The sequence below is a fragment of the Pan troglodytes genome, chromosome 1 (genome assembly GCF_028858775.2).
Source record: "Pan troglodytes isolate AG18354 chromosome 1, NHGRI_mPanTro3-v2.0_pri, whole genome shotgun sequence".
Taxonomy (NCBI): Eukaryota; Metazoa; Chordata; class Mammalia; order Primates; family Hominidae; genus Pan; species Pan troglodytes.
In genome coordinates, this window is record NC_072398.2 from 107,462,566 (window position 1) to 107,480,871 (window position 18,306).

Here is an 18,306-nt window from a genome sequence, read left to right on the forward strand (position 1 = left end):
AAAACAAGCTAATCCAAAGGGTTTAAAATTGGCATAGTGAAGGGATAATTCAGGGAAGAGAAAGGCAAGAATGTGGGAGGCAGACAGATTGGCCATGGACAGAATAAAAAACCCAGAGTTCCAGTTGGAAGTCTGGTAAAGTTAGAGAATTCTGAAGATTTCTTCCTTCCAGGTGTTAGAAAAAAGCTGGAGGAATTAGCACTAGGCTTCTGCTAGCATAGGAAGCTGGGCTTTTTGTACATTTTCCCTAAGATCCCATAATCTCATAACCATAATGCAGACTCTTGCAAATACTCATTTTCTCTATTTCCTCTCAAGAATTCACTTGGTCTCGGAAAAGAGTCCCAGTTGCTTAAAGTATACTAAGATGCTGTGGCCTGTTTTAATGAACTGTTCTCTGCTTATGTAATTGACCCAATTAAAAGATCACTTTAATATGACTAGAATTAGGCCAACTTAATGGGCTATTTGCGTTTGACTACTTGTATAGTTCTCTCAGGTAGTACATAATCTGCTGGATAGGACTGGAAGTAATAGAAATTTGGGGAAATTTAGAAAGGTTGTTGAACTATCAACTGTAATACCATTGGTTCTTTTTTTCTCCGCAACTGTGAAGATTTTCACTAGTGAAAACAAAAAAGGTGTAATTCCAACAGGAACTCTGAGTAGTTTTAATTAAATGCTAGTAACAATAGCAAATTTTGTTATAACAACCATAGAATCAGTGAATTTCTTCTTTAGAAGGACCCTTAAACATCATCTTGTTTCTCTCTATCCTGAGGCTTGAATCTACTCCATACCTTCCCCCTCTCCTGCCCCGGCCCAGTGAGCATTCAGTCATTTGGCATCCTTTTCCTTTTCTGCTTAGAATTTCAGAGGCAGCTGGTTCCATCATGAAATGGCATTGGCTGATAGGAAAAAGGTTTTGGATTTTTTTCTTAATGCTAAGCTGATGTGTAACCCTCAAGATTTCACTCCTTGATTCTGGTTTGACCCTTTGAAGCTATACTGAGTAAATCTAATCCTTCTTCCATGTGCCTTCCCTTCAGATATTTGAAGGAAATTCTCATATCTCTCCTGAAGTTTATCTTCTCCAGGCTAAATCTCTCTCCGGCTTTTTCAGTTGTACTTCAGATGGCATGTTTTCAAGTCCCTTAAAAAATTTTTCTCTCTCTCCTTATTAAACGCACTCCAGCTTCACTTTTAAAATGTATCATTAGGTGTGGTCTGGCCAGTTTAGAGAACAACAGTTGTAATGTTCTAGAACATTATAGTTTTTTAATGATGATAGATTTAATTATTTCTTTGGAAGCTATATCATTCTACTGACTCATATGAAACCTATTCCCCTTTTTTTTTTCATATACTCCTAGCCAAAACTGAAAGAGGGGACATAAAAGGAGAAAAGTGAGAATTTGGGGGATTGAATATCCTACAATATTGACTAGTCTCCAACCAGGTCTTAATTTTCGGCCGAAATCAAGTCATACTATTTCTATATTTTATTTTTATCTATAATGAAAGAAGATAAAACTATTTTACTTCACAAATATATGCCAGTTGCCTAAAATCTAGATGAGTAAATTCTAATTTGGAGTACACATTGGAATTACTGGGGAATATTTTTCTCAAAGATGTTATGACTGCCCCACCCCAGACTAACTAAATAAGCATCAGCAAGGATGGTGTCAAAGCATGCATAGCTTGGAAAAATTTCCCAGGTATGATGTATGTCCACGGTTATAAATTGCTACTTTAGATTCACTCAAAAATATATTTTTCTGTACTAACTTTGTGCTAGGCACTGTTGTAATCATACATGCTATCTCTAGCTATTTAAAAACAAGTACCTAAACAGAGGTAAACATATCACCAAGTAATTAAGTAGTCTATTTGCATGGTCACTTACCTTTAAATACCTGAGTGGCCCAGCGTCCTTGGAGCTCTGAAATGGGCATAATGGCTCCTAAGGGCTGAATCAAGCCTATGATTGCAAGAGTTGGCCTTTCCAGGTTAGGAGGGAAGACCTTTTTATACAGGGATATCTTGTTTTTGACCACTTTGACGGAATCTTCCAGAAACGGAAAGTCAAAGCTATAGCCTGTGGCAAAGATAACAGCATCAATGTCATCCTCCCTGGAGCCATCCTCAAATATGGCAGCTGTCTCCGTGAATTCCTTCACATTTCCTTTCACTTTCACCAAGCCAGAAATGATACGATTTGGCAGGTCATCATTTACGGTTGGATGCTGACTCAGAGCTCTGTGAGTCGTGACAAAGATCAAGTGGAGAAATGAGAGAAAGAGAAATCAGTACCACATAAGTAAAATTTTGCTTTGGTGGAGGTAAACAGGATGCCAATAATCTTCCCCTTGGTCTATGCATGAAGTTTGGAAAAGGTCTAATTTATACTAGGTTGGCACAGATCAAGATCAGATCTGAAGTTGGACCCTGGATGCACTGAAAGGGAGAGTGTTGGAGGAGTGAAGGACGAGTGTTGTTTGAGGAGTGCATATATGATTTCTCAAGTAACAATAATATTCTGTGTGTGATATGATAAGGCCACAGGTCAATAGTTTGTATTCTCATATCAAGAAGTCTGACAGAACTAAGCTGTCAACATTCTGTTCAGTCTCATTTCCAGTTTCAAAGGCTCAAGAGCTAGGTTTAGGCCACTGTTTTCCAAACTGTATAATAAATTACACGTATGTAGCAATTTACAGTTTATAAGTTGCTTTTACATGCATTAACTTGACTCTCACAAAACTCTATGAAGGAAGCAGAATAGGTGTCATTATCCAGGTTTTATAAATGAGGAAATTGAGGCCTAGAAAATTTATGTGACTTGTCCAATGATACACAGCCTAGGATTTTAGAATTTATCTCAAAGTTGTTTTCAGTGAATTATCTTGGTATACTTTGGGCTTGTTATTGTTTCCTAGGGACAGCGTAGGATATGGATACTGGAAACATTGGGTTGGTGCAAAAGTAATTGCTTATTTTTTTGCCATTACTTTTAATAATAAGAAGGCTGGTTTCTAGTATCGTGGATCTTTCTAAAAAGCAGTCTTTTTTTTTTTTTTTTTTTTTTGAGACAGAGTCTCACTCTTTTGCCGAAGCTGGAGTGCAGTGGCACGATCTTGGCTCACTGCAACCTCCACCTCCCAGGTTCAAGTGATTCTGCTGTCTCAGCCTCCCGAGTAGCTTGGACTACAGGCACCTGCCACCATGCCTGGCTAATTTTTGTATTTTTAGTAGAGACAGGGTTTCACCATGTTGGCCAAGCTGGTCTCGAACTCCTGACCTCGTGATCCTCCCACTTCAGCCTCCCAAAGTGCTGGGATTACAGGCGTGAGCCACGGCACCTGGCCTAAAAAGTAGTCTTAATGCCTGAATACTATATTAACTCATCTTCAGACAGAGCTGTCCTGGCCTCAGGAATTTTGTATGTTTAAATTACCACTACTGGTTTGCTGCATTTAGTTATGCTTTGACACTAGGTCGATTGTGTTCTGCATTCCAACCTCATGATTTCATCTTTTTCTCCAAACCTACTCCTTTTCACCAGCAGTACCACCATCCATCCATATAGTTGCCCAACCCACAAAACCATGAGTTATATATCTGGTCACCAAGCCTTTTCCCTTTCTCCTCTTAACATCCCCAAAATAGTTTTATCTACTCCTTGTTATCTCAACCAGATGATACAATTGTCTTTAGGACCTCCTGTCTCATCCCACTCCCACACCATTTTCAAAATGGTCTTTCTAAAATGTAGGTATGATTATGTTACTCACTTGCCTAAATCTTTGAATGGCTTTGGACTGTCTTCATTCCATACTTTTTATTTAGTAGACCAAAGGTTTTCTTTTTTTTTTTTTTGACAGTAACAATATGTTTATTATAACATCCAGCCAAGAATACAAACACAAAATACCTCTTAATGTAAGGAGAATAAGAAAACATCACGCGATTCTTAGAATACTACTACAAATACAGCCTTCACCTACAGTAAAAATTAAGCCAATTTCAATCATTTTGGTCATCATCCCAGTCTTTCTTCCCACTTGGAGGCTTGGGCCCACCATCTGGTTTTGCCATGATTACCTGATCCACTCTAAGTACAGTGACTGCAGCATTAGCAGCGAGTTTGATAGACCAGTGTTTTCCCAGGTAAGTATCTAGAACACCAGCTTCCAACATGTCCGTTACAGCAGGGACTACAGCCTCAGTATCTAATCCAACATTTTTATTTCCTTCTTGATGTACTGCATAAAGTTTAGAGATTACTTCATTGGCCTTAACTCCAGAGTTTTCTCCAGAGTATTTCTGCCAGTGCACGGGGAATAGCTTCAAACACCTCAGCAAACTTCTTAATAGCATACTGTTCAAGTCCAGGACATGTCTCTCCATATGATGTGATCTGTTTGGCTAATTCAATTTCTGTTGCTCCACCTCCGGGTACAAGACGTTTATCCCTTGTAAGAACTTTGAAAGTATTAACACCATCATCTACTGCCCTTTCTATGTCATCCATCAGATTGTCTATAGAGCCCCGAAGTACTATGGTAGAAATGATGCCATCTTCCTTTTCATGCTTAAAAACCACCACCTGAGTATCTCCAACTTCTGAGAGGTAAACACTATCTCAGTGTCCCATTTCTTCAAGGACAGGAGGTGTCAATCTAGGAAGAGCTGTAGCACCAACTGTTTTACAGAGTCTTCGGAGATCCCATTTTGAGTTTAGCTTCACTAACATCATATTATATTTGTTTGCATAATGAAGAGCCATGTCTGCCACTTTGCCACCTGTTACTACAACATTTGCACCAGTATCAGCAATAGCTTTGACTTATGCATCCATGAGATTTTCTTCTCCCTTACTTAAATTCATCAATTCTTCATCAGTCTTTATCAACACTGTTCCCTTAGTTTCTGTTATCATGCCATCAAAAGGACAAGAGTACACTGCTATGTTTGCATCTTTGACAGATGTACATCACCTTCTGTTTCCTTCTTAAAAACCATGCCATGCAATACTGAAGAGGAAGTGATACCACAGCCCAGAATTTTACAAACTCTGATGTTATCAACTTTGAAATGGCCAGAATCAGGAAAAATAGATACGCATGCCTGAACAATAAGCTTGGCCAGAAATACTTCATTACCATATTGTTTACTCATTACAGAGGTACGAAGTAGAGATGAGACTTCATCAACATCTCGAAGGTTTTTTGTAGAACAACGTACCAAATTAGGAAGAATCTCATGAGCTTTTCTGCAAGCTATTTCATAACCTTCTATGACCTCTGAAACTGACAGGCCAATCCTCAGAAGTTCTTCAGCTAATTCCAGGAGAGCTCCAGCAAATACCAGAACAAAATTTGTGCCATCTCCAACTTCTTGCTCTTGCATATGAGAAGCCATTACAGTCATTTTTGCAGCAGGATGCTGTACTTCTAGTTCTCTTAAAATAGTCGCTGCATCATTTGTCACAAACAACTTCTCCAAGTGGTTGATAACCATTTTTTTCATTCCATTTCGTCCATATGCTGTACGAGTGGTTTGGGCAAGCTCCTTGCAAGCTTGTATGTTTCTATACACAGCCTCTTCTAATTCTGAAAAGTGTTTCGCTCCCTCTTTGAGCATCTGGGCGAAGCCCGGAGCCTTGGGAACTTGAAGCGCCATGGCCAGCCTGCAGGAAGCCGTTCACGTGACCGCTCAGAAGACCGCGGAGGAAGCAAAGGTTTTCATGCCTGATGAACCTGGAGATACATTCAGTCACTCTTCCATCTTTGCTATATAGTCCAGCCATACCAGACTACATGCAAGTCCTGGAGCATAATGTATTTTTTGCTGTTCCAAGACTTTGTCTTTATAATTAGAATGCTATACCCTTGCTCTATTTGTTTGGCTATCTCCTATTATTCAACAAAGCCTCAATTTATTTTGCAACCACCAAAAACATGCATGCTAAAATAATTAGGTGAAAGGTTTTTAGGAAACACAGTCTCCAAATGTCACCCCACTGATTAACTTCAACGGGAAAAAATATCTTTATAGTGGAGAAACTTGGTGGTATCTATACCACCTTATCTAAGTGGTCAAATTTAGCATTATTACTGTGAGATAAACTGACATAATGTGGTTCTTGATGTGACCCACTAAGATCAACATGTCCTATGTAGTATATGTGTCAAAAACATTTAACCTGAATATAATAAAGGAAAAAATTTATGCAAGTCTAAATTTAGAGACTCTCTACAAAACAATGCCTTGGGTTCTTAAAAAGAAAGCCCGTGTCAAAGAGAGAATTATTTCTTATATAGACCAATGGAACAGAACAGAGCCCTCAGAAATAATACCACATATCTACAACTATTTGATCTTTGACAAACCTGACAAAAACAAGAAATGGGGAAAGGATTCCCTATTTAACAAATGGTGCTGGGAAAACTGGCTAGCCATATGTACAAAGCTGAAACTGGATCCCTTCCTTACACCTTATACAAAAATTAATTCAAAATGGATTAAAGACTTAAATGTTAGACCTAAAACCATAAAAACCCTAGAAGAAAACCTAGGCAATACCATTCAGGACATAGGCATGGGCAAGGACTTCATGTCTAAAACACCAAAAGCAATGGCAACAAAAGCCAAAATTGACAAATGGGATCTAATTAAACTAAAGAGCTTCTGCATAGCAAAAGAAACTACCATCAGAGTGAACAGGCAACCTACAGAATGGGAGAAAATTTTTGCAATCTACTCATCTGACAAAGAGCTAATATCCAGAATCTACAAATAACTCATACAAATTTACAAAAAAAAAAACAAACAACCCCATCAAAAAGTAGGTGAAGGATATGAACAGACACTTCTCAAAAGAAGACATTTATGCAGCCAACAGACACATGAAAAAATGCTCATCATCACTGGCCATCAGAGAAATGCAAATCAAAACCACAATGAGTTACCATCTCACACCAGTTAGAATGGCGATCATTAAAAAGTCAGGAAACAACAGGTGCTGGAGAGGATGTGGAGAAATAGGAACACTTTTACACTGTTGGTGGGACTGTAAACTAGTTCAACCATTGTGGAAGACAGTGTGGCGATTCCTCAAAAAGAACTAGAAATACCATTTGACCCAGCCATCCCATTACTGGGTATATACCCAAAGGATTATAAATCATGCTGCTATAAAGACACATGCACACGTATGTTTATTGCGGCACTATTCACAATAGCAAGGACTTGGAACCAACCCAAATGTCCAACAATGATAGACTGGATTAAGAAAATGTGGCACATATACACCATGGAATACTATGCAGCCATAAAAAACGATGAGTTCATGTCCTTTGTAGAGACATGGATGAAGCTAGAAACCATCATTCTCAGCAAACTATCGCAAGGACAAAAAACCAAACACTGCATGTTCTCACTCATAGGTGGGAACTGAACAATGAGAACACTTGGACACAGGAAGGGGAACATCACACACCAGGGCCTGTTGTGGGGTGGGAAGAGTGGGGAAGCATAGCATTAGGAGATATATCTGATGTAAATGACGAGTTAATGGGTGCAGCACACCAACATGGCACATATATACATATATAACAAACCTGCACGTTGTGCACATGTACCCTAGAACTTAAAGTATAATAAAAATATATATATATAAAAAGAGAGATTAAAGAGACATGACAACTAAATGTAATGGTGTGATTGATTACCTGACAGGATACTAGATTTAAAAAGATTTTTTTAAAGCTATAAAAAATACTATTGGGGCAACTGGGGATATTGCCAATGTATTAATGTATTTTATCAATGTTAAATTTCCCACGTGTGATAATTATATGATGGTTATGTAGGAGAATGCCCTTTTTCTTATACAATATACACTGAAGTATTTAAAGTGTCTTAATGACTGCAAAGTACTCAAATGGTTTCAGAAAAAAATGTACTTGTGTATGTATGCTCTATATGTATGGACCTATCTACAGAGATGGGGAAAGGAAGCAAATATAGCAAACTTAACAGGTGAATCCAGGTGAAGGATATATGGGTGCTCATTGTACTTATTATTTTGCAACTTTTCTGTAGATCTGAACATTTTCAAAAATAAAAAGTTGGAGGGAAAATAAATTTAAAATCAGCCTCTAGAAATGTTTTCCCTCCCTGGTTCTCTGAGGACCCCATCCTTTGTACTTTCATAACACTCTATGTATTTCTTCATTATAATCTGTCCTCTTTCTTCTCATTAGAGTATTTAAGGTAAGATCTATTTTTTGAGTCTGCCATTTATTATTTCTGTTGCCCTCGGGAAAATTACTTAGTTTCTCTACATCTCAGTTTTTATATTTGTAAAATGTAGATCAAAAATTGTGGAGGCCAAAGCAACTCCATCTTAGAAGTTAATCTACCATACTGACTTCTGATCAACCCTGGTTCCGGGAATACCTCTGAGATTTCCAGTTAATCTGTTGTTTAATAGTATGTACTTACTGTAAATCCCACCCTTAGGGCAAACTCCTACCCATTCGCTCTGAAGTATGTGTGCCCCTCCCCTGTGGTATATCATCCCTGGGTCAGGAGGTAATGGTATGGGGATCTACCATCTTGTCTCACCACTGCCTGAGACAGACATGGCTTCTGTTCATAAGTCCCTATGAAATGTTTCTAAGAAACTGAATCTGTCAGCTTCTTTCTTCAGCCTCTCAGCTTCCTCAGCCTTTGGGGTAGGTTTGCATAGACCTCCTCACTGTGAAACAAAAATAGTACCAACTTATAGGGCTATTGTCAGGATTAAGTGAGATACTGCATGTAACTCATTTAGCACTGTGCTTATCTTATAGAAAGTCCTCAGAAAGGTGAGTGTTATTTCTATTACTATTATGTCTTCTCTCTGTATTTCATGCCCATGTATGATGCCTGGCTCAGAACAGGTACTCAATGAGTAAATGATGCACTGTCCTCAGCTATCATTTTGTTGTTGGGTATCATGCAAAAAGAACTGATACCTGGGGGAATGAGAAAAGGGTTACTGCCAAAGAGAATTCTAGATTAAAAACCCACAGACCAATAGATCTTGGACATCTGTGGGTACAAGTTAGAAATCTGATTTCAGATTCTATGAGTCTATAGGCTTTCTTTTCTTTTTCTTTTCTTTCTTTTTTTTTTCTTTTTGAGACAGAGTCTCGGTCTGTTGCCCAGGCTGGAGTGCAGTGGTGCAATCTCAGCTCACTGCAACCTCTGCCTCCAGGGCTCAGGTGATTCTCCTGCCTCAGCCTCCTGAATAGCTGGGACTACAGACAGGTGCCACCACACCTGGCTAATTTTGTATTTTTAGTAGAGATGGGGTTTCACCGTGTTGGCCAGGATGGTCTCAAACTCCTGAGCTCAGGTGATCCACCCGCCTCCGCCTCCCAAAGTGCTGGGATTACAGGCATGAGCCACCATGCCCAGCCACTGTGGGTTTTCTTAATGTATGGGTAGAGGTGGCTTTACTATTAGCCAGTGTGAAGAGTCCTTATTCTTGTGCTTTGGCCACTATCCCTGCACTCCCATCCTGGGAACATACCTGTGTTTAGGCTTCAGGCCAAACATTTCATGGTCAAACCTTTGGTTTATCTTTTTTTCCAAATATTTGTTTGCTAATGATTGGCCACAGATCTTCCATATAAAATGTGTAAGTCGAGAAGAGAACAACACATCAGCAGGATATCCGTAGTCCCCTACACGATTCAGGATCCAAGCCCCTCTCCTGGTGCTGAGGAAAACCTGGGGCATGGAAGAAATTGTTTGCTTTTGTCACTCAGATTCGTAAACCTTCAAAAGCACCCCCATTTTCTTCAAGAATCATTTCAGGCCCGGCACGGTGGCTCACGCCTGTAATCCCAGCACTTTGGGAGGCCAAGGCGGGCGGATCACGAGGTCAGGAGATCGAGACCATCCTGGCTAACACAGTGAAACCCCGTCTCTACTGAAAAACCCCGTCTCTACTAAAAATACAAAAAATTAGCCAGGCGTGGTTGCAGGTGCCTGTAGTCCCAGCTACTCGGGAGGCTGAGGCAGGAGAATGGCGTCAACCTGGGAGGCGGAGCTTGCAGTGAGCCAAGATCGCGCCACTGCACTCCAGCCTGGGCAACAGAGTGAGACTCCGTCTCAAAAAAAAAAAAAAAAAAAAAGAGTTCAAACTCATTAGTCTGGCTTTTTAGCCCCTGCACAATCTTTGTGGGTTTTTATGTTTGTTTCCTGCCATTTTCCTTCCCAAACACTAAACTTAGAATTAAATTGGTGTATCTACTGTCCAAGAATATGTTTTGCTCTAATACACCGTTGTATTTCTGTTTAGTGCTATTATGCCTGCCTGAAATGCCTTCTTTCCTCTTAACTCTGCGAAGCCTGTTCATTTTTAAGACCCAGATCAAGACTGCCTCCTCCATAAAGAAACCGCTGACTATTCAGGCTGACAATTTTCTCTCCATCCTCTGAATTTCTCTAGCACTTATCACCTGTAGAACTCATTAAAAATCATGTACTGGTAAAGTTGAAAGCAGCTGGAGACCATTTAATCTAAAACCCTCATTCTCTTGCCATTGACATTGTTGGCATTATTACAAAAACCCCTGCTATTTATCATTTTTATTGATATTAAACTTTCTACACTCCTAATTTCTGTCTCTTCAAATGTGTTTTCTCAAGGATAGGAGATAAAGCCTACACATCCACAGCAGATTATCATCACTTCCATTTATTGGGATTTGTGACCTTTAAGTCATTGTGCTAGGTCCTTCATCTATATTACAACAACCTCTTGAGGAAAGTATTATTACACCCATGTTATAGATGAGGGGCATGGAAAGGATGAATAACTTGCCTGAGATCACAGAGCTAGTAAGTGGCAGAGGTGAATTTCCAACCCAGGTCTGACTAACTCCAAAGCCTGTGCTTAAGAAATGTTTGATTGATTATTTAATGGAGAAAAATAAGATTGCTAGTAGAACAACAGGAAGCTAGTCAGTCTTTCTGTGTCCTCCTCTGGCTAAAGTTCATGTTCAGAACTGATAAAGATTTGATATGCAGTTACCTGGCAAAAGAATCACTTTTCCTACATTATGAAACTCTCTGGAGATGGCTTCCAGATTGTAAGTTATATAAGCACATTGCTTCATAGTCTTTTTGTCTAAGATGACCTGTCTACAGAGGGATAATTGTTTACTTCACAAATCTTATCTCACCTAAAGTGACTGTAAGCACTCTGATAATTATGTACTTCCACAGTCACAGTTGAAAGAGCATATATGGTCTTAGAAACTGAACAATTTTGTGTGCTGGCTATATAACTTCTGCTGAGTAATGAAAACGCTCAGAGCCCTAATGAAAAGGTTTCCTATTTATGAAATAGTAATAATAATAATACATATATCACAAGGCTGTTGTGATAATTAAGCAGTGTTTTTGTAAAAGGTGTGGTATATAGTAAACACTTGATAAGTGCTTAATGGCTGTCATATTTCTTATTTCAGTTTTCCATCTATACCTTGTTTTAAGCAAATAACATTTACAAATCAGATTTATAAGGAAAATTGTTTAATCAGTGTAATCTTATATGAAATTAATATTGCAAAAAAGGAATGTTTTCTCTTTACAAAAGCATCTACAAGAATTATACGAAAAACTTCCATGATATACTGAAACATATAGGTCCATTTAAAGTTTTTGATTTATAAACAAATCATCATGAATACAATTTACAAGTAAAGTAAAAAGTTAGAACTCAGCAATTGAGTTTCTTCAGCTTGGATTAGTGGTGTGACAGTATTGCCTCTGCTATGCAGACATAGTTTTCCTTTGCATTTTCCCAGGCTTTCTCACAGACACAGCCACCTTATCTGTACCCACACAGAAATGCTTTGTTATGTGGCAACCTGCAATTCCCCAGAGCAGGTAAGGCCAAGCTCCCTTAGAACTGCCCATTTGACAAGCCAATGATATTAAAGATGGCTCTCGCCATGGGTCCCCACTCCACATTTTGCACATTCCTCTACCATAACACCCACATACGTTTTAACCCTTGTTTATATAATTATTTTAATTATTTTTAATCCTTGTTTATATGATTATTTCCTGATAAATGTCTGTTGAATTAATTTATGAAGTATCATATGAAATAATTTTTGTGGTTATAGATGAGGATAGCAATGAGAAGTGTTTTTCAAACAAAGTTGCTGAGTAAGAGTCATTTAACAGAATTGTAGCACTAAGCTTCTAATTAAAATAAAACAATTTAAAACATCTTTATAGAGAAGCATGGCTTAATGAAAGTTACTAAAGAACAACCAAGACATTTACCTATTGCCAATAGAGTTTGATTCAACACAGACATTAATAACAAAATACAATATTGGCATGTCTTTTTCCAGGAATTTATAGTGAAGACACTTGCTTCTCAGTTCAAAGTCTGCTATACAAAAACCAAAACAAACAAAACAAAAAGCCAAGGAGATATAATTGCTTTAGAATGAATGTTATCTGAGTTACCTAACTGTATGCAAAGGCCAGGGCAAGCTGCTTGCATGTGCTACAGTTTGGACGCTATACGGATACCCACATTGTCTTTGGGAAGATAAAATTGCTACTTTTTTCCATTTGGGGAGTGTAAAGGAAAATTCAAGCACCATCCTATGAGTGAAAAGTTTCCAATGATCACGCGTGCTTTCCTTTATGTAAGAACATAGCACTTCTGCTGGCCAATTGAAGATCCTCACTCTCAATACTGCTTTCTAACAACCTCTCCCAGCAATTACTTTGTCTTTATCAAAGCCAGAGGCACACTCTGAGAAGATGCCTGATTAGGATAATGAGCCCAGACTTTAGCTGATCCAGTTCCTTGGTGTGAGGCTAGTTGCACAATGGAACTCTAACTGGTAGCCTTAACTCCTCTATTAGCACCAATCACCATGTTGCCAACTGAGGTAATGAAACGAAGCCCTATATTTGCCACTGGCACTGAAGGGCTATGTGCAGGTATCCCTATTCTCTGTTGGGTCCACCTGCAGCTTCCTTGGAGAAACTGAAGCTAGAGTTAAGCAAAGTAAATAATAATTGAGTGATTCAAACCTGCTTGGCTGTTTGGCTAATTTCTACAGCCAGATCCCCTCCAGAATTCCCAATGCCAATTATAATGACTCTCTTTCCAGTGAATCCCTCTGGGTTCTTATAGTCTCGACTGTGGAAGTACTGCCCTTTGAACTTCTCAATTCCTGCAAGAGAAGGGAAAATAATTATTGGGTAATAGTTTACATGATAGATATCATTTGTCAAGTCATTTGGTTTTTTTGCAGACTTAAGTTTAAGCATATATTCTCCAAGTGTTCTCTTTACTCAGCTACTTTCTTGCCTTTCTCAGTATTTTTGCCTATTTTCTTTTCCCATAGCCTCAGAGTAGTACCTTGTGATTTCCTTGCCATATGTACTTTGCTTAACTCAGGATGTGTTTGTATTTTGGATTTAGAGATATAAATATAAACTGCCTCAGAAAACCTCCATTCTCTTTTATCTTTTCATCCCCTTAAATACCTACTCCCATTTCATTTACAGCACATATATTCTTATATACTTTAGAGTATACAGAGTGCTTTTTTTTTTTAAATGAAAATCCAGGCCAAAGACTGAAATTCTTCAAGCTTTCATTCCTTCCTTAGAAACTCAATATTTGTGTTTACTGCTGAAAAATTCCTTATTCAACCTAATGCTCCTCAAGAACTCCACATTCTTCCCTTTGATACTCCAGTCATTTGATACAATGACTAAAGTCATTGTAAAACTAAATAGACTGCAAATTTTGCTCTAATCTCCAAAATTACAAAAATGGCAGTAATACAAGTTACCCCAACATCTTTCTGGGGAACAAGAATAATTAGGATAAGTCTTACTTCATTCCAAAGTAGGAATTACTCAGACCACAATCCTCCCATTCCTCAGGGGTCAGGTCACAGGCATGGGTCAAGGGTCTTCCTTCCTGGTAAGCTGCTCACCAGGGAAGCTTTCCAGAGGTAGATGAGCATTGGTGTGATGGCCAGTGCAAACCATGACTCCATCAAAGACATTCATCTCCTTTTTTCCTTCAGATTCAGTGACCACTTCCCATTGGCCTGAAGTGGCAAAATCAGGCTGCTTCTTCACACTGCACACAGTGGTCTGAAAAGAAAAGTGATAACCACAGGGGACATCCCTGACATGACTCTCCTTGCATAGTGTTACACAAAGGGCTGATATCACAGGCACTATCACATAATAGGACCCATGCAGGGATATTTGATTTTCATACTCCACAAATAAGAACTGTTTTGGGCTGTAGTCAGAATGAGAAAACTTCCACAAGACAGAAAAAAATAACATAGTGTTGGCAGGCTAATGTACCCTCCTCTTCTAGAAAAGTGCAAGTCACTAGGTCTCTTGGTCCAGGTCCTAAGGCACTGTAACACCTGAGTAAAGCCTGGGCTTCTCCTGTGCTTTTATGACACTCCATGCACTAAATGCCTATTCTTCTCCTGACCCCTATATGTCCTGAGACCTTCTGATGTCTTCTTACCCTAGGTTCTCTTCTCCTGGCTACCTTTAAATAAGTGACTGAGCTATAGGGCTCCTTTTCCTGGTAGGGTAGAAAAACACCTCAGTGGCTCTCATTTTATATAAATGAATCTCCCTTTGGCTCCCATAAATACCCATTTTACAAAGAACTATAAAGAAAGAGGCTGTTAAACAGGATAGTGTTATGATTTTTAGCTTTATAAAAAATAATAAATATGGGTTACCCTACTTAGGTTAAGGAAACACTATGTGCTTCTATGGGCCCATGACCATAATGTCTTCATGGACTAATAGAGACACCATCCCGGCCGGGTGCGGTGGCTCACGCATGTAATCCCAGCACTTTGGGAGGCTGAGCCAGGCGAATCACCCGAGGTCAGGAGTTCAAAACTCACCTGGCCAACATGGCGAAACCCCGTCTCTACTACAAATACAAAAATTAGTGGGTGTGGTGGCACATGCTTGTAATCCCAGCTACTCGGGAGGCTGAGGCGGGAGAATTGCTTGAACTTGGGAGGTGGAGGTTGCAGTGAGCCGAGATCGTGTCACTGTACTCCAGCCCGGGCAACAGAGCAAGACTCTGTCTGAAAAAAAACAAAAAAACAAAAAAAAAGAGAGACAAACCACCCCTGCATGCACTAGCAATCCAGCACTATTTATAGTTCCTCTATCATGTTCTTTTACACAGGCTGGTGCCTCTGCCGAGATCACCCTTTTATTCCTTATTTGGTAGACTCCTACTCATCCTTCAAGACTCAGCTTTAAGAAAACTTTATCTTCATTAAGAAAACTTCCCTGGAACCTGATATTTCATGTCCTGATGGGTTCAACATCTTTCCTCTGAGCTGCAACGTATAGATCTCTAGCATTTGTCCCCATGTAACTCTCTATTTTTATTAATTATATTTATAATAAAATTTTTCTTCATTTTTATCCCCTTAACTAGACTATAAAGTTACTGATTTTTCTTTTTTGTCTTTGCATATTCAATGCTTAGTATGGTAGCAAACTTGTTCAATAAGTATTGTTTAAATAAATGAAGAGAAGCACCACTGGAATGTAAATGACTTACTTTAGAAGTTCACTAGATGTTTTCATTTTCTTATTGTCGTTAAGCAGAAAAAGGCATGACTTAGCAGGATGATCAGAAGGCAGAAGGTTTGGGCTTTTTGCCAGCTGTCAGAAATATCTGACCATAAAATTCTTTTATGGTCATGATCAGAAATTATAGAAAAGTCCTAGAATACCTTAGAGCAGGAAGGAACCACAGAAGTGATCTGGTACAATCATCTTGTTTTACAAACAAGAAAATTTTTAAAAATTGAAATTGAGGAAATTGCTTGTCTAACATCTAAGTTAGTTAGTGGTAGGGCAAGCACCAGAATTCAGGTTTTTATTCTGCAATTCCATGTTCTCCCCTCTACACCAGAGTTAACTACCCAACAGCTATACTTTACTGGGTTTTTATGATGTTCATGTAAACAAATATATTGGAAAGTACTTCAGAAAGTACAAAAGGGCTAAGCAGTAATGGACAAGTTGTGGAACCAGAGAGTTTTAAAGTTCCCATACCTATCAGTTCCCTTCTGTAATGGGGAAAACATTTCCCTTCATCTGTTTATTGCAATCAAATAATGTGGAATGAAGGTAATGAAAACACTCTGCCAGGTGGCTTCCTGTATCCGCAGCCAAAATATATGAAAGAGAGACCGTCCCTTGAATATTTTTGAGGAGCAAAGGAGGACAAAGAATGGAGTTTTTGCCTGGGTAGGATAAATACATGTGCAAATCAAGCCAATCTTTAGAAGTAAACATTGGTAACTGAAACCACGTTATTCATTTACTTGGCAAACAACTTCAAACACAAAGATACCCACACAATTTTCTACCTTAAATCGAATATACTTTAGAAGGTCAAATTCTTTGGCATACATCCTGAAATACTCCAGGACCTGGGCATTATGCATGAAGTTGGGATAATGATCTGGGATTGGATAGTCACTGAAGCACATCATCTCTTTAGAAGTATTGATGATCACTGATTTGTAAATACTGGCCCTTCCTTCTTCAGGATTTTCCTGCAATAAATAGAAAGTACTCATAGCAACTTGAGGATCATCTTCATGTTTTATAAATAGCCAATAGACATCTGAAAAAGTTTTCTGAAAGAAGTGTCAATTAAATCACACACACACCTTCCAGTATTTGTGCCCTTATGTAGTCCCTTCCCCTTGAATCTCAGTTATCTTTATGACTTGCTTTTGACCAACAGCATACAGTTGGTCAAATGACACTGAATGGCTTCCAAGACCAAGTCATAAGTAGCCTTGCGGATTCTGCCTGGGTCTCAGAAAGCTCGCTCTGGTAGAAGCTAGCAGCCATATGAGAAATCCAACTACCATGAGACCACCATAGCTTGAGGAAGTCCAGCCTCACCACATGAAGAGAATGTCTGGGACAGAAAATATATGGCCAGTCCCCAGAAATTCTACCTATTCTAGTCTATTCCAGCTGAAGTTCTAAACATGTGAACAGAAAGTTACTAACACTGAGTAATAAATAGTCTTTTAAATGAGTAACAATGAGGCAAAATGGGAAGATACACAGGAAAGAGTGTAACAGTTTCCATATACTGGAAAGAGTATAACATCTCCAGCGTTTTCTGGAGAGCAGTGTTAAAATGTATATGAAACTCCTTGCAATTTACCTAGCCTTTTAAAAAAATATTCAGCATCGCTTAGGAAGATTTATGTTAAAGGATGTTAATACCAGCATTATTCATAATACAAAAATGAGACAAGCTAAATGCCCAAAAAAACAACTGAAATTTGAGAACCACTGCTCTAGATCCTTACTACCAAAGTATGGTCTGTAGACTAGCAGCTGGGGCTTCCCTTGAGAGATTGTGTTAGAAATGCAGACTCTCAGGCCCCACCTCAGACCTACTGAATCAGAACCTGCATCTTAGCAAAATCTTCATGTGATTCAGAATTCAGATGCTCATGCAAACTGAGATGCACTGCATTAGATGACATTAATCCTCAATTCAGTGTTCTTTCCCCTACAACAAACTTCTTTGCATCCTCAAAAACTTCCTATTGAGGCCGGGCATGGTGGCTCATGCCTGTAATCCCAGCACTTTGGGAGGCTGAGGTGGGTAGATCATCTGAGATCAGGAGTTCGAGACCAGCCTGACCAACATGGAGAAACCCTGTCTCTACTAAAAATACAAAATTAGCCGGGCGTGGTGGCGCATGCCTGTAATCCCAGCTAGTCGGGGGGCTGAGGCAGGAGAATTGCTTGAACCCAGGAGGCGGAGGTTGCGGTGACAGAGATAGCGCCATTGCACTCCAGCCTGGGCAACAAGAGCAAAACTCCGTCTCAAAAAAAAAAAAGAAAAAGAAAAAGAAAAAAAAAACTTCCTATTAACTATCTTATAGCATTGTTGTGGTGATCACATAAAGTAATGCAATGATGCAATCTACCCAGCCTGTCACAGAGATTTCACAAATGAGGAGTTTTCAAATTTTTAGATTTTCAAAAATTGTTTTGACTATGGAAAATCACCTTAATCAATTTGGATCTCCTCCTCCCTTTTTATTCTAGAAATGAACAGATATTGAGATATTGAGTATTATGAAACATTAAATAGCCGTTGTTTGTTGGCTTTGTCCACCTTTAGGATTGTTTTTCTCCCATTTT

General features: G+C 39.0%; 3 protein-coding genes across 14 annotated transcripts in view; 2 read left to right on the forward strand and 1 right to left on the reverse strand.

Moving 5' to 3' along the window:
• The window catches only part of LOC129138867 (protein disulfide-isomerase A3-like), a 36,816-nt gene extending 21,270 nt beyond the window's left edge, over positions 1-15,546 (forward strand). The window contains 1 exon segment of the mRNA XM_054677052.2: positions 15,293-15,546. The gene's annotated coding sequence lies outside the window, so the exon portion shown is untranslated.
• CHD1L (chromodomain helicase DNA binding protein 1 like) overlaps positions 1-18,306 on the forward strand; it is a 125,578-nt gene that overhangs the window by 26,696 nt on the left and 80,576 nt on the right. The window lies entirely within an intron of this gene.
• The window catches only part of FMO5 (flavin containing dimethylaniline monoxygenase 5), a 39,765-nt gene that overhangs the window by 13,136 nt on the left and 8,323 nt on the right, over positions 1-18,306 (reverse strand). For 6 of the 12 annotated variants that reach the window (XM_063815168.1, XM_063815158.1, XM_001158726.7 and 3 more), the window contains exons 3-7: positions 16,494-16,682; positions 14,049-14,211; positions 13,132-13,274; positions 9,590-9,789; positions 1,910-2,262 (exon numbers count right to left, since the gene is read on the reverse strand). In XM_063815168.1, the coding sequence (XP_063671238.1) occupies positions 1,910-2,262; positions 9,590-9,789; positions 13,132-13,274; positions 14,049-14,211; positions 16,494-16,682 (1,048 nt within the window). Of the gene's footprint in view, positions 1-1,909; positions 2,263-3,169; positions 5,766-9,589; positions 9,790-13,131; positions 13,275-14,048; positions 14,212-16,493; positions 16,683-18,306 lie in introns of those variants that run through there. The other 6 variants (XM_063815182.1, XM_009427618.5, XM_054669690.1 and 3 more) reach the window with 3 other exon arrangements.